At 45.3% G+C, this 25,124-nt stretch overlaps 2 protein-coding genes and 1 pseudogene across 2 annotated transcripts; all 3 read right to left on the bottom strand.

Annotated features, from left to right (window-relative positions):
• Positions 1-3,651: 3,651 nt before the first annotated feature.
• Positions 3,652-5,116, bottom strand: LOC117860282 (uncharacterized). The gene is made up of 3 exons (XM_034743548.2): positions 4,763-5,116; positions 4,170-4,371; positions 3,652-3,948 (listed from the first exon to the last, which is right to left on the bottom strand). Exons 1-3 carry the CDS (start codon positions 5,041-5,043, stop codon positions 3,919-3,921), a joined length of 513 nt encoding a protein of 170 aa, XP_034599439.2. The 5' UTR covers positions 5,044-5,116; the 3' UTR covers positions 3,652-3,918.
• A 7,979-nt stretch (positions 5,117-13,095) lies between these two features.
• On the bottom strand, positions 13,096-14,729 carry LOC140223097 (putative F-box/LRR-repeat protein 22; annotated as a pseudogene).
• A 6,505-nt stretch (positions 14,730-21,234) lies between these two features.
• On the bottom strand, positions 21,235-23,022 carry LOC117860283 (uncharacterized). The gene is made up of 2 exons (XM_034743550.2): positions 22,123-23,022; positions 21,235-21,974 (listed from the first exon to the last, which is right to left on the bottom strand). The coding sequence occupies exons 1-2, from the start codon at positions 22,444-22,446 to the stop codon at positions 21,924-21,926; spliced, it is 375 nt and encodes a 124-aa protein (XP_034599441.1). The 5' UTR covers positions 22,447-23,022; the 3' UTR covers positions 21,235-21,923.
• Positions 23,023-25,124: the final 2,102 nt, after the last annotated feature.

Genomic DNA, 25,124 nt, shown 5'->3' with positions numbered 1-25,124 from the left:
TGCAAACCATCTGGTAGGTGGAATCCCGAAAACTCCAACCATGGACCGTCAGATCGGAGATATACGGTGCAAGCAGCTAGGCACAGTTCCTCGGAACATTTTTCATACAACCCCCTGCCTTATACTGCACGCCACCAACATCCCCACATTAATATCTAAGTGCAATAAATTCGACCGTGCAGTTGCACTGGCCAATGGTCAGGGTTGCAATCGGTCTATACTTTGAGTTGCAAATATTGTAGACCACATACTCCCCTGGTCGCATTAAATTGGGATATTCCTAACTCGGTTGGGAGTAGCTAGTCAACAGTATTTGCAACTCCAAGGCCAGTTGGAATCAAAGAAACAAGGGACACATAGCTCACATGATGCTGGCAATATACTATGTAGGTCAGTTGGAATCCTTTGCTGTGGTTTCGAAAGTCATTATCAGGCTGTTTCGTTTTTATAAATTACCACTCCCAATTAATAAATATAAGGTAGGTTTTAGGATTCATGCAAGTAAAATTTCCATCAGTTTGACCATTAATGTAATTTTCTTCGGAAGAATGAGCATACAAAATAATTATTACTAGATGCTCCGTAAAACTTCTGCTATACATAAAAATCATTATCATAATCATCATGGTGGCACAGAAATTTTTCTCAAAACATCACCTAGCCGTAGACGGTGTCAACGTCCTAAACAACTTGTATTCTCAATTATAATAAGTGGTTAATCAGATCTGGGATACATATGGTACTTTGCTCATAACTTCAACCTAGCATTATGTGCCTCTTAACTCAGGTTGACAGAACAAACCGTGTGATCTAGTAACGTGTAGCAGGACTGGATAGTCATTATATTAATGGAACTCCAGTTAATGGGCAGAGGATGAATAATTAACAATGTGCTTATCCTGGATCCAGAAAGATACATGTGAGACGATGTTTCATGCATGTGCTACACTGCGTACTTAGTGGAGCCCTAAATTATATGTAGACGAATCAGAGCAACAACCCCCACTTGACTCACATATTGCTGGAAGAGATTTTGGTAAAGTCAAATGCAAATCTTTCATAATTCAGGTATCATGTTATTGCTTCCTACTCCCTCCGTCCCAAATTATAGGTCGTTTTGGCATTTGTAGGATCATAACTTTTGCTATGCACCTTGGCATTTCTAGGATCATAACTTTTGCTTGCATAGCAAAAGTTATGATTATAGAAATGCCAAAACGACCTACGATTTATTAGGACGGAGGGAGTAAGTGATTACTTGATCGGATCAAAGGGGCAAATTATAATTTATTATGACTCGATGGTTTGTTTCTTTACTCTTGTAAACTGTACCAAACATGTGATCCAACGTGTAATTCCACACATATTGTGGGCGGCTCTTTCTCCTCAGTCAACTCAAATCCTTGGTTATTTTTGCTTCATAATTGTTTATGATGGTTATTATTTCTCAAGAGTTATTGATTCATAAATGATTACACTTGATCAGATCGGAGAGAAAAAATATAGGTTATGACTCAATGTAAACAGTACCAAACATGTGATCCAACGTGTAATTGCTCACATATCGCTGGCAGATCTTTCTCCAGAGTCAACTTGAATCCTTGTAATTATTGCTTCATAATTACGCGTGTGGATCCCTAGGCTCAGCATGCATCCCGAGGCTTAGTACCGGTTGGTTTTTGACCCGAGTATTAGTACCGGCACTAACGGCTAGTTCCCCAGTAGCGCCCCGTGATCCCCTTTAGTACCGGGTGCAGGCTTCATCGGTACTAAAGGATACGCATTAGTACCAGTTGAAGCCTCCAACCAGTACTAATGTGCCTGAGGACCTTTAGTACCGGGTGGAGGCTTCACCCAGTAATTGGCAACCTTTAGTACCGGGTGGAGGCTTCACCCAGTAAGCCTCCAACCTTAACTCCAAGCCTCCATCCGGTACTAACTTCCCTCCTATAAATCGGACATCTTCTTCCTCCTGCCCCAGCCATTTCCTCCAGCTCGGTCTTTTCTGGCACTATATTCAAGATGGCAGATCACCCCCTTACGGAAACAACCCATGGTCTTGGTCAATGTGGATTGGATTAGCCTTGGAATACACTCAGCAGAAAATGCTACTTCTGGTGAAAGGGGCTCTTGAGTAGTAGTTACAGCAGCTGAGTAGGATCCAGCAGGCCTAGTTTTCACTCCCTGTCCTAGATAACTAAATGGGTCTTCCCTACTGACTTCGATAGAAAATGGTACCTTCGAGTCAACTTGCCATATGAAAGAGAATGCCATTGCGAACGTCAACAAGTTAAAATGTCTTATTTGTCCCTGTAACTAGACTTGCACCTGCAATTTGTTTAGGTGGGTCAGATAAGAAAGAAGGAACTGGGCATTCTCTATCGAAAGATGCTAGTCGATCATTGCAAAACCATGAGGTCTAAACCCTAAAAGTGGAAGCACTGAGGATTATAGTAATTTTTCTAACTCCATATACAATCCATGGTTAGAATTCTCTTCTGTTACTGTACAAGGTACGAACGAACAATAGGATTCTCAAATCGGCAGGGACTTCCTATGATTTGCGATACTATTTGCACACACTAACTTCCTATTGCCAACACAAGGCATATAGCATTGGAAATCCATCACATAAAGGAGTCTCATACCGGAAAATACCATTCTAGAAGAGGGTATACCCCACGCAATTAGTCTTTACACTTCTCCCTTGAAGGTTCCACCTGTGCTTCACTGATTTGAAGGTAAACTCCCGAAGGTATTTAGCTCTAATTATCTCTTGCCAAATCCAATCCACTCTTTGAAATCTCCACAAACGTTTACAAAGCACGTTGATATTGAGTTTTCATATGTTTTGCCCCCCATAGTGCCCCGTATTTCCATAATTTTGTTAATTTAGATCTCAATCCAAGATAGTAATATCTCCATATTACCCTTGGCATGGTATAGTCTTGCGTATAGAGGTTATTATTTTCCTACCCCAATGTTTACCCTAGTGTTTTCTTGTTAATCCGTGATACAATGTTGCAATTATTGCTTAATTGTGGAAATAAATTCATAACCCTGGAATAGACCTAGTTAAATTGTACAATGTTATTCCATGTGCTTTCAAGCTAAATTTCTAAGTAATACTAGAATCATTTGAAGTACATGCCAGCCATTCTGGCGTCATCACCAAGGTAACTATTGGCGAGAGTTATGAAATTTAAGAGCAGTCTATTTATATTAAATTAAGAATGGCCTTAGTAGCTTTTTCCTGTTGTGTCTGTATTTGGGTGCATATAGGTACTACTGGAGAAACAACGTTTACTACCGGTCGGGAACCCCTTTGCTACCCGTTTCCTAGGACAATGCATGACTAGGCTAGACCATCCATTTTTAGAGTTGCGTAACTTGTAGCTTGCCGGAAAATGATGCCTTCACTATGGCAACTGTACTGCCAGTTATGAACGACCACCAAAGACTAGTATTGCTACATGTGTTTTAGAACCGGGTGTGGTACATTGGGTATCACTGCCACACTCGCAGCCCTGGTACGGGAAATAAAAGTGATTTTTCTGGTGGTATTATTCCTTCACAACATAGCAAGGCTACAGTTGCTAGATGTTTGAGTCACACAAAATTCTCGAACCATGAAGAGAATGCCCAGAAAAATATTACTAAAACATCTTTTCACAAAAAAATGGCACATTTATTGATGATAGGATCTTTTGTGACGAGGAGAACATGACATAAAAAGGTATGAAGAATTGCATGCAATGCTCTCTAGAATACAACTGAGTGGTTGGTAAGTCACAATACATAGGCGGATAATTTATTTAGGATGAAGCATAAAATAGATCGTAGATCTAGTAGTCATCTCGTCTCAACACACACAAACATGTGAAGGATGGTCCCAATCTATGTCCGAAGTGCAATGTCTCAAGGGAAAATGCCAATACCACCCGGAATCTGCATAAAATTTATGAATGTGGTCATTCATCATTTGTGAGTATTGTTTCCATCACATATTCACATTCATGGAGATGAATTCATCTATTCACTAAAACTACTTCTATGTACACTGCAGTGGTAAGGTATGTATAGATGTTTGCTGTCCTATTTAATTTTATCCAAAATATGAAGAGAAAATTTCAATACTAGCAACAGATAAAAATGTATCTGGCACTTACCGGAATGGTTTCCTTTGAAGTGTAGTATGCAAATATGCATATTTCAAAGGTCCTGCTGGCACCGTCTTCTTGGATTATTTTGTAATTTATAATACCTCGTGCCATTGTAAGGTCTCCTGTACCCCCCATAACACTCCACTGGCCTGGTCCATTAATCTTCCCCCCATGAAGGCCCATCACCTTAAGTGTTGATCCAGCGAGGCTATTTTGTTGACAGAATCAGAATATGCATGCATAATTTAAAAGGTCAGGAGTAGCAGTGTAGGGCTTGACAGTTGCATCACCAAGTTCTAGTCCAAAACAGAGTTTGGGACAAGGTCCCAGTAAAAGATTGAAAACTTTGTCCATACAAAACTTTTAAAGTACCTAGTTCAAAAAAATGGAGATGGTATATGTCCGTTTAGAATCGTATTAAAATTGCATTGATAGTATCATATGTTTTATATTTTTAGAACAAAATTAAAAAATAGTTGTCAAAGCTATGTTTAAAACCCCAAAACATCATTTTGAAGAAAGCCACGTAATATGATAAACATACACTTGTGTAAATACCACAACACAAGCAATTTTGTAGCCAAAAAAGGATTCTTTACCTTCCACTCTCGAACACCAAATCCATTATGGTTACCCAGAAATTCTGGGTTGGGTTGGCATGGGTCGTGAGGCCCTCTGCATGCCCGATGGTATTCCCAGCAGGCCCATCCTTTATGACCCAATTAATGACGATTGTATCAGTTCCCACAGCCCTTTGGTCCGTGGCAGGTGTCTGTTTTATGTATAGGGTGGTTTGCAGCTTCTTGTCATCCAGCGCGCGTACTGCAGATATGGAAAAGGCAAACAATGAAAGCACAGCTATTGCATAATAGGAGGCCATTGCATAATAATGAAAGCACGGCTATTGCATAATAGGAGGCCATGGCTAGCTAGGATCGTAGGGTATCTATTTCCTTACTACCTTATCGTATTTGAAGTGTGACAGAAGGGGGGTTGTATTTATAGATGGAGCTACCCTAGTCCATAGATGTATCTAGCAGTAGACAGTGTCAACGTCCTAAACAACTTGTATTCTGAATTATAATAAGTGGTTAATCAGATCTGGGATACATATGGTACTTTGCTCCGAACTTCAACCTAGCATTATGTGCTTCTTAACTTAGGTTGACAGACAAACCATGTGATCTAGTAAAGTGTAGCAGCACTAGATAGTCATTAATGGAACTTCTGGTACCTTTGCCAGTTAATGGGTAGAGGATGAATAATTAACAATGTGCTTATCCTGGATTCACAAAGATACATATGACACGATATTGCATGTGCTACCCCGCTACTTCTTGGAGCCCTAAATTATATGTAGACGAATCAGAGCAACAACCCCCACTTGACTCAAATATCATTGGTAGAGAAGAGACCTTCCATCCAGCGTTTTTAGTCCCAATCGTCTTTGGACCCGGGACTAAAGGGCCTTTAGTCTTGGGTCAAGTGGCCACCATTGACGGCCACCAACGATGGGACCTTTAGTCCCGGTTGGTAATATCAACTGGGACTAAAGAGACCCTTTAGTCCCGGTTGTAATGGCTAGTGGGATGGGGGAATCTGGTGAGGCGTTTAGTCCCGGTTGAAAACACCAGCCGGGACTAAACGCCCCTATTAGTCCTGGTTGGAATTACCAACCAGAACTAAAGAATACCTCGCTTCACCAATCGGGGCCTCCCCCCTTCTCTCTCTCTCCACCTTATTCTCTCCCCTCCCTTATCTCGCGCACTAGGCGAAGCAGGCGGGCGGACGGTCACGGGCAGCCGGCGCGGGCGTGTGGCCGCGGGCAAGCCGGCGTGGGCGGGCGGTCGGCACAGGCTGGCCCAATTTTTTATTTTTCTGGAACCTTTGTAGTCCCGGTTAGTAACACCAACCGGGATAAAAGGGTCCCCCACATGTGGCTGCGGCAGAAGTAAATCCTTGAGACCCTTTTATCCCGGGTTGAAATACCAACCGGGATAAAAGGGGGTCTTTTATCCCGATTGGTGTTTCCAACTAGGATAAAAGGGTCCCCCGTGAGTTAGTATAAAAGGATTGGATCCCCTATATAGTCAGATGTGGTGTGTAGGTGGGATGGCTAGGAAGCTACGCACGAGGCTTGAGGTCGTGGGTTCGAATCTCACGAACCGCGCACGCGCATATTTCGTGTGAAAATCGCGTGACCTGTGACTTGCGCGTGTGGGTTGGTATTACTAACCAGGATATAAGGGGGCCTTTACCACGCCTGGCGTGGCGACCCATTTAGTCCCGGTTGGTGTTACGTGGGATAAAAGACACCCCCCTTTTGTCTCGATTACTTTATCCCGGATAGTTTTTCGAGAGATTTGCACCCTTCCAACCGGGACTAATACTCAGTTTTCTACTAGTGGGGGTTATATTTATAGATGGAGCTACCCTAGTCCATAGAAGGTAACATGGTATCACATGGCCCTGGTATGCTGCACTCATGTTTGTTGAATACTTTATATGGGGTAAATATGCAGTGCAAACCATCTCGTAGGTGGAATCCTGAAAACTCCCACCATGGGCCGTCGGATCGGAGATCTACGGTGCAAGTAGCTAGGCACAGTTCCTCAGAACATTTTTCATATAACCCCCCGCCTTATACTGTACGCCACCTACATCCCCACATTAATATCTCAGTGCAATAAATTCGACCGTGTAGTTGCAACTAGCCAATGGTTCAAGTTGCAATCGGTCTATACATTGAGCTGCAAATATTGGAGACCACATACTCCCCTTGTTACATTAAATTGGGATATTCCTAACTCAGATGGGATATCATAATCATCATGGTGGCACAGATTTTTTTCTCAAAACATTACCTAGCAGTAGACAGTGTCAACGTCCTAAACAACTTGTATTCTGAATTATAATAAGTGGTTAATCAGATCTGGGAAACATATGGTACTTTGCTCAGAACTTCAACCTAGCATTATGTGCTCTTAACTCAGGCTGACAGACAAACCATGTGATCTAATAAAGTGTAGCAGCACTAGATAGTCATTAATGGAACTTCTGGTACCTTTGCCAGTTAATGGGTAGAGGATGAATAATGAACAATGTGCTTATCCTGGATTCAGAAAGATACATATGACACGATATTGCATGTGCTACCCCGCGTACTTTTTGGAGCCCTAAATTATATGTAGACGAATCAGAGCTACAACCCCCACTTGACTCACATATCATTGGTAGAGAAGAGACCTTCCATCCAGCGTTTTTAGTCCCGATCGTCTTTGGACTCGGGACTAAAGAGCCTTTAGTCCTGGGTCAAGTGGCCACCACTGACGGCCACCGACGACGGGAGCTTTAGTCCCGGTTGGTAATATCAACTGGGACTAAAGAGACCCTTTAGTCCCGGTTCTAACAGCTAGTGGGATGGGGGAATCTGGTGAGACGTTTAGTCCCGGTTGAAAACACCAGCCGGGACTAAAGACCCCCATTAGTCCCAGTTGGAATTACCAACCGGGACTAAAGAATGCATCGCTTCACCAATCGGGGCTGTCCCCCCTCTCTCTCTCGACCTTATTCTCTCCCCACCCTTATCTCGCGCAGGCACTCTTTCTCTTCTTCCTTATTTCCCTGCTCCTCCTCTCTTTCTTCCAGGCGAAGCAGGCGGGCGGGCGGCCACGGGCAGTCGGCGCAGCCGTGTGGCCGCGGGCAAGCCGGCATGGGCGGGCGTCCAGCACGGGCTGGCATAATTATTTATTTTTCTGGAACCTTTGTAGTTCCGGTTAGTAACACTAACCGGGATAAAAGGGGGTCTTTTATCCCAGTTGGTGTTTCCAACCGGGATATAAGGGTACCCCACGTGTGGCTGGGGCAGAAGTAAATCCTTGAGACCCTTGACCCAACAGACTAGTATTCAGATCAAAGGAACTAAGTCATGCATCTATGGTTTCAAACAACTCCTATACGTAAATGCACATTATCCCGGTTGGTGTTCCAAAGGGTCCCCCGCGAGTTAGTATAAAAGGATTTGATCCCTTATATAGTCAGATGTGGTGTGTAGGTGGGATGGCAAGGAAGCTCCTGCAAGAACAAGGTATCATCTTCCTCCGGAGCAGTGTCGTCCAGAGGCCTGTAGAGGCTCTGCACTTCCGAGGCCATGGCGGTCTCCGTCACCGAGTAGAGCTCTTCGCCCTTCCTATGCAGGACCATATTGTAAACATCCCTGTCGACTCAATAGACATTCATCAGTTATATCAACTGGGAAGACAGAAGGAAAGAGAGAATCTTGGGAGAGGTGATTGATCACCTGTACAAGTCCTCAAGTGACATGCTTGCACTGCCTTGGGCGTAGAATTCGCAGATGGCCGGTGTCACAGCCTTGCATACTCTGGCGGCGAATTAGGTGTCGTTTATGAGCCGTTTATGCCTGCTATGCTTGACAGGTGCTGTTGAACTATGGGACTTGTTTCCCATGTGTGACCACCTCAGCGCACACTCTTATTTTTGTTCCAACTGTTGTTGTTCCTGTGATTTCTCCTCCGATCCTTATGCTTGTACCTGCAGAATCACAACCATGAGTTATGAGTTAAGAAAAAAATCATGATCTAAGTTCACTGGAAAATCAACCTATTAGAAACAACGTACGATAAGATGAAACAATAAGAACAAGTAGAAACAAGTAGAAACAACGTACGATGGAGTTATTATTTTCTTCCAATCATAAAGATGAAACAATAAGGTTTCAAAAAAAAAAGATGAAACAATGCTAATTTTTTAAATTTTCCTAACAGATCTATCGGAACAATACAAGTGAAGAACCAAATCAAAGCTTTTGCATCGTGCCTTTCTCCCAAAGAAAGAAGAAGATGAAACATACATCCCAGATTGATACTAATTCCAGAATGCGGTTAGGGTGGCCAGTAATTAACCGTGAGATGGTCGCGGGTTCTCCAGGCAATCCTTGAGAGCCAAGGGGATTGTGCTCCTTGTGCAGGTGGGCCACCGCCGCCGCCGTGAGACGTCGAAGCTTCTTCCAACGGGAAGAAGTAGGGGTACGATGTGGATTTACCCTTTTGACCTTTTCTACTCGGTTATTATATATATATTAAGTATAATAAATAGGTAAATAGTAAAATACCTACAGTACCCTAAACCCTTCGCCTACTCGATCACCCAATCAACCATGCGTCAAAATAGGAAGCTCGTGGCCGCTGGCTTCCATTTGATCTAGCTCCGATCCGGCCACAGAGGCAGTCTGCCGAGGCGTTATTGCCCAGCGTGATCACATTTTGTAATTTCAGCGATAGTGTATGCAATGGACTCTCCTCGATGAACATAAGGAGAGTAGCGGTAGTTTATTAGTACAATCTTATTAGGACAATACACTAGTACTACGAACACAACCGCCCGACGCGCGCAGTTTTATTTACCGCTGTTCAATCTGTCGCAGTCAGGAACCGGCGCCAAGAAGAGCCCCCAATCTCGACAGGCCGCAAAACCCCAGCCGGCAAGCCCTAGCTACGTCGCAATCAAACAAAAGGGGCCGCGAAATCGGCCAAAAGGGGAAAGGAATCGAACAAAAGGACACGCAAGAAACCACCCACCCGCCGCCGCCAAGAAATTGAACGGAGAAGCGCCGGCCTCTACCCCAGCGAAATAAAAAACCCTGGCCCCGGAGCGAAGAGAAACAGTTGAGGAAAAAATCTATGAGTAGGGATGAAGGATGACGGTGGTCGGCTGGTGATCGTTCGGGGGGTTACCTCGGAAGACGCGGCGACGGGCACGAGCAGGTACCGCCGAATCAGGGGAGGGCACCAGGCGGAGAAGACGAACCAGCGTATCCGATGGGACCGGGAGGTAGGGCCGCGTAGGGGTAACTCGAAGGTTCTTGTAGCACTGGCTGGTAGGTGGGACCGGGGAGTTGAGCACTTACCTCTTTTTGTTAAACATTGGTTGGAGTGATAGTTTCGAGAGTAAATTTTGTTGACATGGTTAAAGACTACCTATGGAAACCATAAGTTAGGACTTGGTTCCTATGAACTAAAACCTTTTGAACTAAAATCTTGGACTAAACAGCCAAACACTTGACTAAAGTGGAGTGAACTAATTTGGGTTGGGGACATCCCTACCCCTCGTTTGATGTCGTCCCCTGCCCCCCTCCCCGCACCCTCCTACTCCGCACCAGTCCGGTCCCCTCCCCTCCCTGATGTCCACCTCATCCACGCCGCCGCCTTGCCTCGCACCCGCTGCGCTTCCTCCGTCGTTGCCTCCGCGTGCGCCCGCTCAAGCGCGAGCTCCTGCATTGCTCCCCTTGTGCCACCGTGACCCGTCCCACTTCCCCGCCTCTACACCTGCCTCTCCTGTGCCGCCATCTTCTACCCCTCCCACGCCGCCTCGCATGCCTTCGCCTCCGCGGGCCCCGGCCACCAGATCGCCATTGACATCGACCGCGTCGAGCTCTTCCACGCCGCCTACAGCGACCAGGTCTACGATCCCAACTTCGACCACACCGTCTTCCTCTCTCAATCCTCCTCGCTCCTCCCCTCCACCTCCTCGACCTCCGCGCCCTCGGCGCCCTACAAACATCGCCACGTCGATTACCGTGGTGGGGTGGCGGGGTCGAGCAGGATTGGCGAGGTGAGGGAGAGGTCAGTTGGGAAGAGGTAAAGGAGGTGCCGGCGAGGGAGGGAGGCCGGCGTGGAAGGATGATGGGAGGCGGCGTGGAGGAATGGCGAGCGGCACGCAGAGGGGCAGCGCACGGAGAACAGGGAGAGGGAGGAAGGGAGGCCAGCAGTGTGGAGGGGTGGTAGTGGAGGGGTGGTAGGAGGAAGGTGCCGGAGGAGATGGGCAGTGCTTGGTGCTAGGAGGAGGCAGCGCATGGGTGGGTTGGGAATAACGGTAAAAGGGTCTTTGTTCAACAACATTGAAGTACTTTAGTCCACTTTAGTCCAATGAACCAAACAGCTACTTTAGTCCATGGACTAAAGGAACCAAACATGGCCTAAATAAATGGCTTAAACCCAGAACTAAGGCCTTTGTTTAAGCTTCTCCTTTTGGGCTTTTTGCTGGAAAGCTACCTTTCTGAAAGCTGGCTTTTTGATTGCTGAGATTTTGCTATTGGTTTTTGTAATAAATTTTTATCTTCTCAGCACATCAAAAGTCAGGAAAAATTCCTCTTAGCCAACTTTCCAACTTTCAGTTTATTTCCTCAGAAGCTAGGTGTCCAGCTTTCCGAAAGCTAGCTAAACAGCTGGACTGTTTGTTTCAGCTTTCCAGTTTTTGACTGCCAGAAGTCGAAAAGCTGATCCGAGAAGCTGAAACAAACAGGACCTGAGCTGGATGCTGGTTTCAAGTGTCCAAAGGATTGCACATGTTCTCGAGAAATTGCCAAAGGCCGGCCACCGTCCCGGCAAGTTTGCAATGGAAAATAATAGAAGAGATGACCCTTATATGTGGATTTATGTTGGTATATTCACAGCACGAAGAGATTATGCAAGACTGTTCTTTGTTTTTATCTTTCCAAAAATACAGCTAGTGCTGCGTTGCTCGAAACAACATTAGTATCGGGTAAAACAATAGTTTGGGGTATTTGCATTCTCAACCCTGTTTTGAGGTGTAATTGTGATTTACAGCTATATATTTCACAAGATTAATCAATGAATTCTTAACCTGTTTTATCAATATCAGGTATATTTTATTTTAAAGATTTATTTTAAACCATAACTCTCTATTATTTTCTCGTTGCTAACAATGTGTATCAAATGGACAAAACATCCATAGCTACAAGATGAATACATAACTCTAAAAATATATCTAATGTTCATGTTGGTGAATATAGTAAAATTAATATTTTATTGTAGCAACGCAGGAGCATTTGTGCTAGTATTGATAAAGGAGCCATAAAAAAAGTAAATCACTTGTATAGAATGAGCTCTAGTACTCAAATATTAATGAAAAATCCACCTGGCACGTATTAACAAAGGAGTCACAAAAAAATATAAGTAAATCATTTATATAGAATGGATCTCTAGTAATAAAAAATGAATTACGTTTCAATGAAATGATATTAGATTTATATTAAAAAAAGTCTTATGATGAAAATTTTGTAACACATGATATATTAATCAATGAATTGCTGCTCAGAATTTTACTGTAATAAAGCTACATATTTTTAGGCAACTACACCTACGGGATTTAATTTTTTTTACCACTAAAACTTTACAAAGATTGGCCAGGATGTTGTTTGAGTCTTGGTCTCTTGGAAAAGGAGAATCGTGATTGTTATCTGTCACTGTCAGTGAACTCTTACAAAACCTGTGTTTTGTTCTTGAAGGCCGACGAGGGGGGACAACAATTGCTTACATGTTTCCATGAACAGGCACAAGTCCAAAAGGCCCAAAACAGAATGTTAATGGGCCATCAAGTGATACAAAGCTTGTGACCTGTGCACATGTAAATCTGTTCAATTTCACAGCAACCGAATAAAGAATCCAACTTTCCAAAGTGGGACATACAAGGCGAGATGTAAAACCCTGTTTAGATACGTTTCTTCTAGCCATACTTGAATTATAATCTATACTAAGCGAAGATTTTCTCGCTTCTCGCTTTTTCTTCTCGTAGTTCAAATCTCTGAAGTGGCTTACCACGTAAACGAGAATAGGTGGAAATAATCCAAGCATTTGGCGGGAATCGGAATTCTCGCTTATTTCCACCGATAAGCCGCTTATAAGCGGAAACAAACGGGACCAATATGATAGCAACTTAAGCAGTTTAAAAGGACAAACCATAACACAACTTAAGAGACCACACATCACGACACAAACTAAAAAAAAGCACACACCATGATGGTTCAAAGTTCAAACAAGACGCATGGATGATCACAGAGAATAGTACTCATGGATGTCAGTATAGAACCTAGTGTCATCACAGGTCAGTTTGTTCAATTCATCAGGGCCGGAGGACTCGTCAGGGGACGACGGGGTTGATGAGGAGTAGTCCTGCCAGTAGTTGCCGCCGTATGAACCATCATCCGTCTCCCCTCAGCGCACAGATGCATATCCTCGTCTTCTGAAAGGCTCCGCACAATGTTGCTGTAGTCTTCACCCTCGTGCTCTCTGATGACATGAAGATCAGGGCAGCGAACCCTATTCAGCTGTCCGGGTAACCAGACGTGTTTGAGCCTTGCACATCGAGCTCGGAGTTTGTTGTCCACATGGAGATTGGAGCAGCTGGAGATGTCGAGGCACTCGAGGTGGGGGCAGCCGTCGAGGATGGCGTAGAGCCCTTTGTTTGTCAGGCTGTTGCCTGCCATCTGAAGAAGCCGGAGCTCGTGCAAGCTCTCTGCGATGGCAAAGGCATCCTTATTTTTCCTCGCCTCCCAAGATTCGAAAGATTCCTCCTCAGATTCCTCGTCTTCGTCTTCTTCATCGGAACCCAATTGCTGGCGACGTTCCTCCTCCATCTCACGCTCGATCTCATCAGAATCATACCCCTTCTCGACATGGATTCTTAGGCGCCTCAGCTGGGGGCGCACATTGCCAACATATCCGTAAAACTCTGCTGGCCGTGCATGATATGAGCACTCTATCTCCTCCAAAAGCGGGCATTTTTCTGCAACCTTAATAACCAGTGACGTATCCGAAATGTATAAGCATGCGATGAGTCGAATGCCCTACAAAGAATATTGGCCCTGCATGCATAAGCACAAAAAAGGACAAGGGAATGAACTGGGCAATACCAAATACCAGCAGAGTTAAGCCAATGCCTAAACATTATATATCATGATTATGTGAATTTAACGAATTTGTGGCCTGCTATTAATCAGGTTATAGAATTAAGGTTTTTTTGTGATCTTACCCCTACGACTCTGAAGTGCAATTGTATTTTTACCCTCATTTTTTTAACTTTGTGATTTTACCGTCAATTATTCACAAGTCATTGTGATTTTGCCCTTGGTCTTCGTGTATTTACCCTTATTTTGACCATTGACTAGGAGCGAAATCGCATTGACTTGTGAATAATTGAAGGCAAAATCACAAAGTTGAAAAAACGAGGAGTAATTCACCAAGTGGGGTTAGAAGCAGTAGGCGTGTCAATGATTGCAAATGGTAAATTACCAAGTGGGGTTATACATTGAAAATATCACATCACTAAAAACTGATAATCCAGCAAAATTTAAATGCTTAAAGCCCCAAAACAGGTTCAATGCTGGAATTGACATTTAGCATGGCAAAGAACCATACCTGCTGGCAATGTAATCCAAGAGTTCACCTAGTAACAAATTGCTGAGCCCAGAATGACTCCATACGTCCACCGGAGCGATCTATAGCCACTTTTGCCATGGCACACATGGTACCTACGTTCTTCAAGAAGACCGATTTGTGGCATGTCATGTCCACAAAGCGCCATAGTTCAGGTGTCCTTGCAGCCGCCAACCATGAGCGGCACACAAGACCTGCGCTCATCAGGATCTCAATGGCCCCCAGCTTCATGAAGATTGAGGAAAGAGGGTCTAGTGGGAGCTGAGACCAATCCCACAGGTGACTTTGGCAAGGGAATTGGGTATTGATCCATTGCGGTACCTAAGATTGGGGGTATATGTGATAAGTTAAAATCCCATGAAGTTGTAATAACTAGCATAAAGACGTTATGCAAAAACAAAAAAAAACATGGGTCCATCTGTGAAAATCGGGAAAGTCGTAAATCTTGAGACACTACCGGAAATAGTACTTTTGCCGAGTGCCCCAGGCACTCGGCGAAGGCCCAAATACACTCAGCAAAGAGTTTGCCGAGTGTAACACTCGGCGAACTGGACTCGGCAAACTTTCCCTCGGCAAACAGTGTATTTGCCGAGTGTCGAATGTCGGGCACTCAGCAAACGCTTTGCCGAGTGCTGGAAAACACTCAACAAAATAAAACACTCGGCACAAAGGCGATAACGGACTGTCACGGAAACGACGCCTTTGCCGAGTGCCAGACGGAAGACACTCGGCGAAAATTTAACGTTTGCCGAGTGTATTTTTGACTAGCACTCGGCGAAGATCCATGGTTTGTCGAGTGCCTGCCTCGTGGCACTCGGCAAACAAGCCCCTTCCGCTAGATTTTTATGACGCGTTTGCCGAGTGTTTTGTCAGTGACACTTGGCGAAGATCCATTGTTTGCCGAGTACCTGCCCCTTGGCACTCGGCAAACAAGCCCCTTTCGCCAGATTTTTATGACACCTTTGCCGAGTGTTGTGACGATGCACTCGGCAAAGTCGTCAAACAGTAACAAAAAATAGCCTCAACACTCGGCAAAGTGTCCATTCACCTCCTGCAAAATAGAAATGTTACGTATAAAGGACCCCTCTCAAAAAACAACCACAGAAGCACAGGCATATAAATTGCACCACAGGCATCACAAGCACACAAATAACATTAAGTAATTCACAAGTTTGCATCACAAGCACACAAATAACAAGTCACTGAGGAGGATGTGCAGGTGGCCACTGCCCCCGGGATGATTCTGCATTGGACGCCGCCAACTGATTCTGCACAAAGTTAAAGAGATTGCATTAGTCACTTTTCTAGTTTAAGTTTCTAGTGCCTGTAGTTTCTAGTTTAACTCTAGATTGACTGTAAGGTTGAGAGTGACTCACAGGAGTAGCTATAGGAGGTGGAGGTGGCGGGAATAGGTTCGGTGGCATAGGTGGTGGAGTTTGACCTAAACTGTGAAAAACACTCTGCATGTACTGGACATCGACTCCGTCCTCTGCCTTTCTAGCTGCCAATCCGCCTCGATCCTCGCCTCTAGGTCCTCCCGTCGCTTCCGTTCTACCTCCACCTGGGCCTACAATATTTAATCCCAATGTCTTATTGCAAAGCAAAAGGTACGTAAAAATCAACGAAAAATTGAACAAACAGGAATAACCTGTAGAGCCTGCATCTGTAACTGTGTAGTGGTAGTCCGTGCCCGTATCGTGGGGCTCGAGTCCGTGCTCCTTGCTCGGATATTGGAGAGAGTGGGAGTACTGGCAGTGTCGATCACGCTATCTCCAATCCAATACCAGCCATGCTTCTTGCCTCCTCCCACCCTCATCACAATTTCTGCATCAATATCCTGAGAGCTCAGATCAAATGTCCCATGAACCTCCCTTGCCATTGATGTGTACTCGGTGATGCGGCTGTGGATGCTTGGATGGCTGTACACCTCGGGCGGGTCCTCCGGGTTGAAGTCGATGTTTGCCGTGGCCTTGCCCTTTTTGAACATAACCCATGCCTTGACCGAGAGCACTCCTGGCCATCATGTGATGACGTCTGCGGCAAAAATGCAAAAGGATTACAAAATATGCAGTATTATGTGTGAGAATAAAGAAATGAATTCGTGTTCCCATTTTTCCTTGTATTCATCAAGGCTCAGGCTGCGGCTCAGGCTGCCTTGATGGTGTGATGCATATGGCATCTGCAGATGCCGCTCCCGGCAAGCAATGTGGTTCTCCAACCACCCGGGCTGCAACCACACGTCCACCATTTGTTCCCAGCACCGGGTATAGGATCAGCACCACCACGGAGGCACCTACATCATCAAGTGTGTGACATATAACAACAGAAATTAAGCGTAATTAATCTCAAAAATAGTAAATATTAACTTTTTGTACGTACCGCCATGAATTCTTCCTTGGTCAGGTTCATTGTCCTAACCTCTTCTTTTTTGACCCTCATCCTTCTGTATTGAGCATAGAAGTCAATGATGGCCTGAACCCGTGCTTCGCAGTGCATGTCCTTAACGAGCTTCTTGCCGGCTTGTTCAGTGATCGAGGCAGCCCTAGCCTCGAATCCCTCCTGGCATCTATAAAAGTCCTGTGTATAGACATGTTGCATACAATTATTATTTCAAGAACGTCTAGTGAAGCTGATGTATTAAGCAATGTAGTGCGGCGAATACTTACCCACAGCTCGGCCTTCACCCGCTCCGCCTTGTTCGCAAATATCCTGTGGTCACGATCACCGACGTCGGCGGCGGCGACGTAGTGGTCCCACGTGTAGGCCGGCTCCTCCTGTCCAGCGAAGACCACTAGACCAGGGAAGTGTAGCCTACACAAAAGACCAATAATGCCATTGACCTTGCGGTTGTGGCCACCCCCATTGAGCTTAATCCAACTCCTACACAAGTGATTAATATAAATTATTAGTTTCTATTGTAAATTTTAACATATCAAAAGTACTGAGAATATGTAAAGGAACTTACTTTGCCCCAGTGGGTTGAATCAGTTGGCGTAAATGAAGAGGGATCGGTCGCCTCGGGAGGGATGAGGGACCTCGCAACCAGATCTTGAACTGCGAATCCCCTGCCTCCTCCCCTTCCTCCCTCTCCTGCTCCTGCTCCTGCTCCTGCTCCCGCTCCTACTCCTGCTCCTCCTATACCTCCGCCTCGTCACTAGAGGCGTGCGCGGAAGGTACCTCCTCCTCTGACGATGACCGGGCCGAAGGTACAGGCAACGGGAGCCTCACCCCTTTACCCTTTCCTCGACCCCTGCCTCGACCCCTGCCTCTAGCCAGGACATGTGCCCCCTCCGTTTCCTGTACCTGTGCGTCACCCCTGCCTCCACCCCTCCCTCGACGCCTCCCTCGACCTCTCAATGCGTCTGACCCTGAAGCTGCAGCTTTTAATTTTTCGTAAAGCGCTGCAATCTTCCTCGTACCGCCCACCATTGTTCAATCACCTACATTTACAAAGAGTAAACCAATCAGCACAGATAAACAAAACATAATTAGGAAGATGTGCAAAATAAACTAAACATACTTAAAAAATAACATGGTATGACAAATAATAAATAAATTAGTACGGCCCATACATGTCTTAGAAATAATCATCATGATCAAGATTAGCTGGATCATAAGTCTCATCATCACTGTCACGCGTGTCAAAAAAATCATTCCCGTGCTCCGAAGGAGGAGTGTCATCATCAATGTCCTGTCCTAACTGTAACCGCTGAAGTAATTCTAACTCCTTCATATTATGAACCTCCTCTCCAGCGTCATCGTCAGCAACCCTTTCATTGTCTACTTCCATTCCGAAAGCGTCGGTTAAGTCAATCTCAAAAATCCCGTCGAGCCCATCTTCTTGAAAAAAATCTCCATCATATGTGTTGGGGTCAATGTTGTAATCTTCATTGTTTGGTACAGGTAGTTTACCGTGTGGCGATACCTTGTACACAACATACCAACCCTTAAGACGGTCGTCGGTTTGGCACGGGTATGGCAAATAATAAACTTGTGTGGCCTGTTGAGCCACAATATAGACATCATCTCCTTGTAAGACGGATGATTGCCGAATTTCGACTAACCCAAGATTAGGGGCCCATCTCATGACTGATGGATCAAACCAATGGCATTTGAATATGACTGGATTAAGAACTTTGCAACCATGAAAAGTTAGTTCGTATATTTCTTCAATTCTTTCGTAGTACTCGACACCATCAAAGCCTGGCGTAAAAACTCCGGTATTTGTCGTTCTTCGATTGGGCCGACTCTGCTCATGGCTTGTTGTGTGAAAGCGATATCCATTTACGTCATAACCGGTAAACAATCTGACCCTATAGGCATAGCCATCAGCAACCTATCTCAACTTGACATTCATAGACGCATCGGTTTAGCCCTGCAAGTTGAAGTAGGGTGGTTCATTATATTATGTTGTATGTACGAGCAACTTGTAATATCAACCTAAGTACAAGCTAAATTTGACTGTACCTTATGTTTGAACCATGAAATGAAATCGGGCATTCCATTTCCCGTACCCTCTTTGAGAAGAGTCTCCGCTTCGTGCGGGGTAGGTTCCCTTGATTTACGCCAGAAGTTACGATGGAATTCCTGTACCAACGAGAAATATGCAAGTTGGACGCAGAATAGTGACTAATTGAGAACAAACAAGTTTGTTGAGAACTTACAGTATGTACGGCTCCACCTCGGATAGGTTGGTCAATACATACAGCATGATAGTGCGCCACTCTTCATGTTTCAATTTCTTCTATGACGCACTTTGGATGTTGGGTTGCATACGAGGAAGGCAAATTCGACAACTTTGAGTGCATTTTCTGATGCTGATTGGGCTGGTAGTGTTGATGATAGAAAATCTACCGGAGGGTTTGCAATATTCTTTGGTCCTAATCTAGTGTCTTGGAGTGCTAGAAAGCAAGCTATAGTTTCAAGATCTAGTATTGAAGCAGAATATAAATCTATAACTAATGCTACTGCGGAGCTGATTTGGTTGGAATCTTTGCTGCTTGAGCTTGGAGTAAAATTAACACAGCCGCCCATATTATAGTGTGATAACTTGGGAGCTACATATCTTTCAGCAAATCTAGTCTTTCATGCTCGTGCAAAGCACATTGAAATTGATTTTCATTTTGTACGTGAGAGGGTTACTAAGAAACAATTACAAGTCCAGTTAGTATCTACTCATGATCACGTTGCAGATGGTTTCACTAAAGCCTTGACAACTGGGGAGTTTGAAGATTTTAAGCACAATCTAAATCTCAAGAAGTAGAGAAGTTTAGATTGAGGGAGGGATGTTAGAATCATGGTTGTAATAAGGTAATGTGCCGTGCGTTAGAGTGTTGGAGATAAACTCGTGCACGTGCGTGACAATTGTGATCTTAGAGATAGACTCGGTTGCTTGGAGATAAACCTTGTGTAATACGAATTATAAAGCAAACCGAGTCCTAGGTGATCATGATTGTATCCTTGTAAAACTCTCGGTGATTTTCACCATATATAAACGTGCAACCGTGGTGAGTCAAGATAGGCACCATGTTTCCTCCTTTTCTTCCACGGAGGGATACGGGAGCTCCCCGTGCTTAGGATCTCGAGCTTTCACTCTACTCCGGCGCCGCCACCAACCATGGCCTCATCAACCTCGCCGAGACCTGTGCGGCCGCTGCCGAGGCCTGCCCGCTCCTGAACCGCCTCCGGCTGAGCAGGTACTGCTTCGACTGGCGGTCCGGCGGCGTGCCATGGGGATCACCGGGATGTGCAGCCTCCGGTCGCTGCAGATCTTCGGCAACAGCCTCAGCAATGCCAGCCTCGCGGCCATCCTCGGTGGCTGCGCTGGCCTCGAGTCCCTCGACATCCGCCACTGCTTCAACGTCGAGATGGACGATGAGATGCGTGCCAAGTGTGCTAGGGTGTGGATGCTGAGGCTACCGCATGACTCCATGCACGACTACGACCTCAGGTTTGGAAGCCCTGAGATGGAGCCACAGGCAGCCCTGAGGTTGAGCCATGGAGCCCAGGAGATCCGGACAATATCTTTAGTTCATGATACTTCCGTTAGGGTGCTACTAGGGTGAAAGACGCTGTGGCTACCGTGTGACTCCATGGACGACTACGACCTCAGGTTTGGCAGCCCATGGAAGAACCCAAGGAGACATATTGCTGTGTGCACAACGGTTTGATGCTTATTTTCGTTGTCAGTTGGTATGTTGCCTGTCTGACAAGAACCAAAATATTGTGAAATCGATCGAAGAAATAAAAGACTACAGTGCATCAATGCTCAGAATTTGTAGATATATTCCAGTATCTTGATTTGTTCAAAAAATTTCAGAAATATAATTCTAATCCCTATATCAGCCAGGCAACATCTGAATTTATCCAGAAAATATGTTCAGTAAAATCAAGCATTCTATAAACAAGCCGGTGAAGATGCCGCCCAACAAGACGAGGCCGGTGGTGCTGCGGAGAGGAGTTCATGCTGAACGCCATTCGCTGGCCGTCTTGGTCTTCGTCGTGTCCATAAACAAGCCCTGATGCTATTGTCGTATGCCATCCACGTTGACATCATCACTGCGACCAATGTTAAGGGATGGACTATTAATATTGCTTTCAGCAAAGATAGCTAGTCATTTCATCACTATTCCACACTTGGTAGAATTCATAAAGTTGTGAGTTGACCTGAGTACATGACACATAAATGTATAAGGAAAAAAAAAGATCTCGACGGCAGCCTGTGTCTTTTAAGACAGTCATCTCTGTGTGATGCACAATAAACTAGTGCCAAGAACATCAGTTGAGCAGAGTCAAATTAGACAGATCATAGATACATATGTAAAACTTGTAGGTGCCTTGAAATTCAATAAAATGTGACATTGATGCCCCAAGTCCGCAAAGGACCCCGTTACACAATGTCATTATAGCAATGCACCTTTATTTCCGTTGTTGCAACTCTAAAGATCCCTAGAAGATCAGTAGGCATAATACTCTTTAGTTCCAGTCATCATACTCCTGTGAATTACAGTAATCATCTGAACCTTCATCATCTGCTGCCTCATGACTAGGAAGACTCCCTTTCCCCAGTCCAGCACATATCTCCCTTAGCTTCTTTTCCATCTCGCCATGAACGGAAGGCCCTGTAACGTGGAGAGATTCCAGTAGAGGGCACACATCTAGGATTTGGTACAGTCCAGCAGTATTGAGTTCACAGTCAAACAGTTGTAAGGAGCGTAGCTCGGACATAACTGGAGTTTCAAGTGCTTGTTTCTCGACAGCGGGACGAAATATGCAATCCCATGACCACCGCTCTCGATGACTCTGCTGCTGGTCACCATCATCCACGCCGTCGTCAGAGTAGTCATGGGCAAAAACCTTCTGGCGCCCGAGCACGAGTTTCTTGAGACGGGGACAAGCTTGGCAAACTGGAAGGAACAGCCTTCTGGAGTCGTCGGAGCTGCGATGCGCCGGTGAAATTTCAAGATCTTCTAGGAGAGGGAGCTGCTTGAGGGCTTCGTCCAACACTTCATTGCACGCAACAAAGTCGAAGAGATCGAGGCTTTTCAAAGACGGTGCTCTGCAGGAACACACACCTTCGAGTCAGAACAATACACTTATAGTAGTTCATGTAATGAAACAACAGATCTGGATTGGAGCTTGCAAGTTCTCCAATCCATTCAGATTTCAGAGTAGAAGGTAACAAGAACGAAGAACACGATGAATACCTTTCGGCGAGGTCGAGCAGGGAGTGGTTGTCGCAGGGTCCGGTGAAGGCGACGCACTGGCCGGCGGCGCGGTCCAGGGCGGCGCCATGTCTTGGAGTACCTCCAGATCGTGGGCATGTAGATGCGGCGCCACAGCGCGGGCTCCTTGAGCGCGACGCGGCGCCACGCCGTGCACGCGAACTCGGCGCCGCGCATGATCTCCCGGATGCCCAGCTTGAGGAAGACGATGCACAGGACGTCGCGCGGCAGCCCCGCCCAGTCCCTCGCCGCTGGCGGAGGTTCCATGCAGCGGCGGAGGCAGCAGCTGCCGGAGGAGGAGGCCATCGCTTGGGTTGGGAACGCGTGGATCTTCGGCAGTAACAACAGGAATCGAAATCGTGTGCGAAGAGACTTCAAATTAGTCCATCCTTTCTCCTCCTTAAGTGACTCGGACTCCTCTGTCAATGATTTGTTTTCAGAAAATTATTTAAAAAATGTATAGCCTTTCAGTTTCAGGTCGGTTGTGAGGTCGGCTAAAACATTAATGATTGATGCTTAACTTTATTTTTGAATGGCAAATTTTATGTATATTTAGACGAGATCCAAATGCTTGCAAGCGTTCACCCCTCCAGTTGGAAAGAGCCATCAACGTGCAGAGACTATAGTAGAGGTGAACTGTCAATAATGTTGTTCTTCAGTCTGCCAGTAGTCAGTTCACAACCAAACAATTCTGACATCGTTGAAACTACAACCTTGTGAGAATGTTTTTACAGACGGGAACAAGCTTGGCAAACAGATTAGAACGTCACTGTTCTGTAAAAATATGGCTGAAATTTCAATAACTTCAAGGAAAGGGCTTCTTGATTGCCTGATTCAGTACTTCATTGGATGTAAAGACATCTAACGGATGGACGCTTCTCAAACAGGGTGATCCCCAGGAATTCCTTCAAATTGTAAGGATATATGCTAAATCATTGTGTGAGAGCTCTAAAAGGACTTTTCTATCTCTCCACAATATATACATCATAGACATGCAAGTTGTCCGAGACCATTTTTACAAACATACTTTCTCCGTCCCAAAAAACAAGTCATCCTAGGAATTTTTGGACAGATTAATAAGGAGGTAAAATAACCTCGATTGCCCCTATTTATTAACCATATTTGGTGCTAATTGACTGCCGCCCTGTCCACATGTGCATGTACACATTCCAAATTGAGTATAATAACTTGTTTTTTGACAAATTTTGAATCGGAGAATGACTTATATTTTTGGGACGAAGGGAGTCGTACCACCAGTTGTGCACCTTTCCTTAGCTAAATCTAGGTACTTCCTCTTTCCACTATACAATCTTTTCGTATAGACTTCACCAATAATGCAACACAAAGATCCCGAAAAGACTAGGCATACCTTTTATATGTAATTAAAGTCTTACTCCCACTGATTAAAGAGATCATGGGCAGGAAGAGTTACCTGCTAACTCATGGGCAGGAAGAGTTAGTTCCTTCAGCCTACCACATCTCTCCCTTAAATTCTTTTTCATCCTGCCAACTGAAAGCCCTGTAATGTGGAGCGATTCCAGTAGAGGGCAATTGTCAAGGATGACAGACAGTCCAGCGGTAGTGAGTTCACAGTTAAATAGTTCCAAGTAGCGAAGCTCGTTCATAATTGGCATTTCATCTATGTCCTTCCAAAAAAAAATATCGAGCTTCCAGAAAAATATCGAGCACTATTCTCCATGCGACCAAAGTGACCATAATCAAAAACCTTTTGGTGCCCTAGTTAGGGATGGCAGTCGGGCGGGTTTGGACCCAATGGGGGTGGGGGCGGGTCTGTTCCCCCCCGCGGGTTTGTGGGTTCAGCGACCCGAAATGGGGCGGGGGCGGAGCGGATTTTGAATTTCCCCCATGGGTGACTCACGGGCCCGAAGTGCACATTGCAGTCCAACAACTAGGTATAGCTCAGCCCAACAAGAATCCTAAGTATATAATCTCTAATTCCACAGTTCCAGCCACACCCACTATCACTCTGTCTCCGCTAGTGCGCCGCGAGAGCCACCCGCACCCCCCATTGGCTGCCCTCACCCCCTCGCTGCGAGCAGCACCGGCACCCCCCGCCGGCCAGCCGCCCTCGCCACCTCGCGGGCCACCCTCACCCCTCGCTGCGAGCACCGCCGGCGCCCCCCACCGGCCGGCCGCCCTTGCCCCATAAAATATTTATATAACTTTTCAAAATAATATTAACAAACTATCCCATAAAGTATTTAAAAGATTTTTCCAATAACTTATTTAGATAACTTAATTTGAAAAAGGTGATGAAGTATTGTTTGTCTATTTTTTCTTAGAAATTTGTAGAACTATGAAGGTAAACAAGAACACCATTAACAACACAAGAACTCCTCCAAACATCAGATTATCCATTCATTTAATGTTTGTAGTTACATGCCACTTATAAATTTGTGCTGTCTAACATAATGTAATGGAGGAATGCTTTGTGCATTGTTGAACACATTTTCAGGATCAACCTTAGACTTGGCCCGAACCAACCGATCAAAGTTGGTGAAGAAATAACGTTCGCCCCATGATGCTGCATGGGCCACAGATGTTCCACCAGTAGCATTCTTCCAGTCATTGGTGCCCAGATCGAGATCCATGTAGTTGATATACGCGGCTCGTGGATTTTTCGACACATAGGGTGCCATGAACGTGTAGAACGCACTACCGGAAACAATAGGTTTGCCCGTGTGTCCACGGCACAGGGCAAAGCCCAAAAAGCACTCGACAAAGCACTCGGCGTCTACAGTCTCGGCAAATGTTTTTTTGCTGAGTGTTTTTTATCACGCACTTGGCAAAGACTTTGCCGAGTGCTACACCCGATGCTCAGCAAAAAAAAAGCAATGTGACGGCGCGGAGATGATCACGGCGCGTTTCCCGAGTGTCTAACGGCCTGGGCACTCAGCAAACATGCCCGTTTGCCGAGTATCCCAGTCCTGACACTCGGCAAACATGCCTTTGTTTGTCGAGTG

The sequence above is a fragment of the Setaria viridis genome, chromosome 6, assembly GCF_005286985.2.
Source record: "Setaria viridis chromosome 6, Setaria_viridis_v4.0, whole genome shotgun sequence".
NCBI lineage: Eukaryota > Viridiplantae > Streptophyta > Magnoliopsida > Poales > Poaceae > Setaria > Setaria viridis.
Note: the sequence above shows the minus strand (reverse complement) of the source record. Positions and strands in the feature narration are given on the sequence as shown.

What these genes read in the sequence shown, in the direction of transcription:
- LOC117860283 (XM_034743550.2), bottom strand. Translation starts at nt 22,446, where the DNA reads ATGGCCTCCTCCTCCGGCAGCTGCTGCCTCCGCCGCTGCATGGAACCT. An exon ending in CTGCTCGACCTCGCCGAAAG is followed by an intron (nt 21,975 to 22,122) that starts GTATTCATCGTG and finishes GTGTTCCTGCAG; the next exon opens with AGCACCGTCTTTGAAAAGCC.
- LOC117860282 (XM_034743548.2), bottom strand. Translation starts at nt 5,043, where the DNA reads ATGGCCTCCTATTATGCAATAGCTGTGCTTTCATTGTTTGCCTTTTCC. An exon ending in TTGGTGTTCGAGAGTGGAAG is followed by an intron (nt 4,372 to 4,762) that starts GTAAAGAATCCT and finishes TCAACAAAATAG; the next exon opens with CCTCGCTGGATCAACACTTA. An exon ending in CTTCAAAGGAAACCATTCCG is followed by an intron (nt 3,949 to 4,169) that starts GTAAGTGCCAGA and finishes AATTTTATGCAG; the next exon opens with ATTCCGGGTGGTATTGGCAT.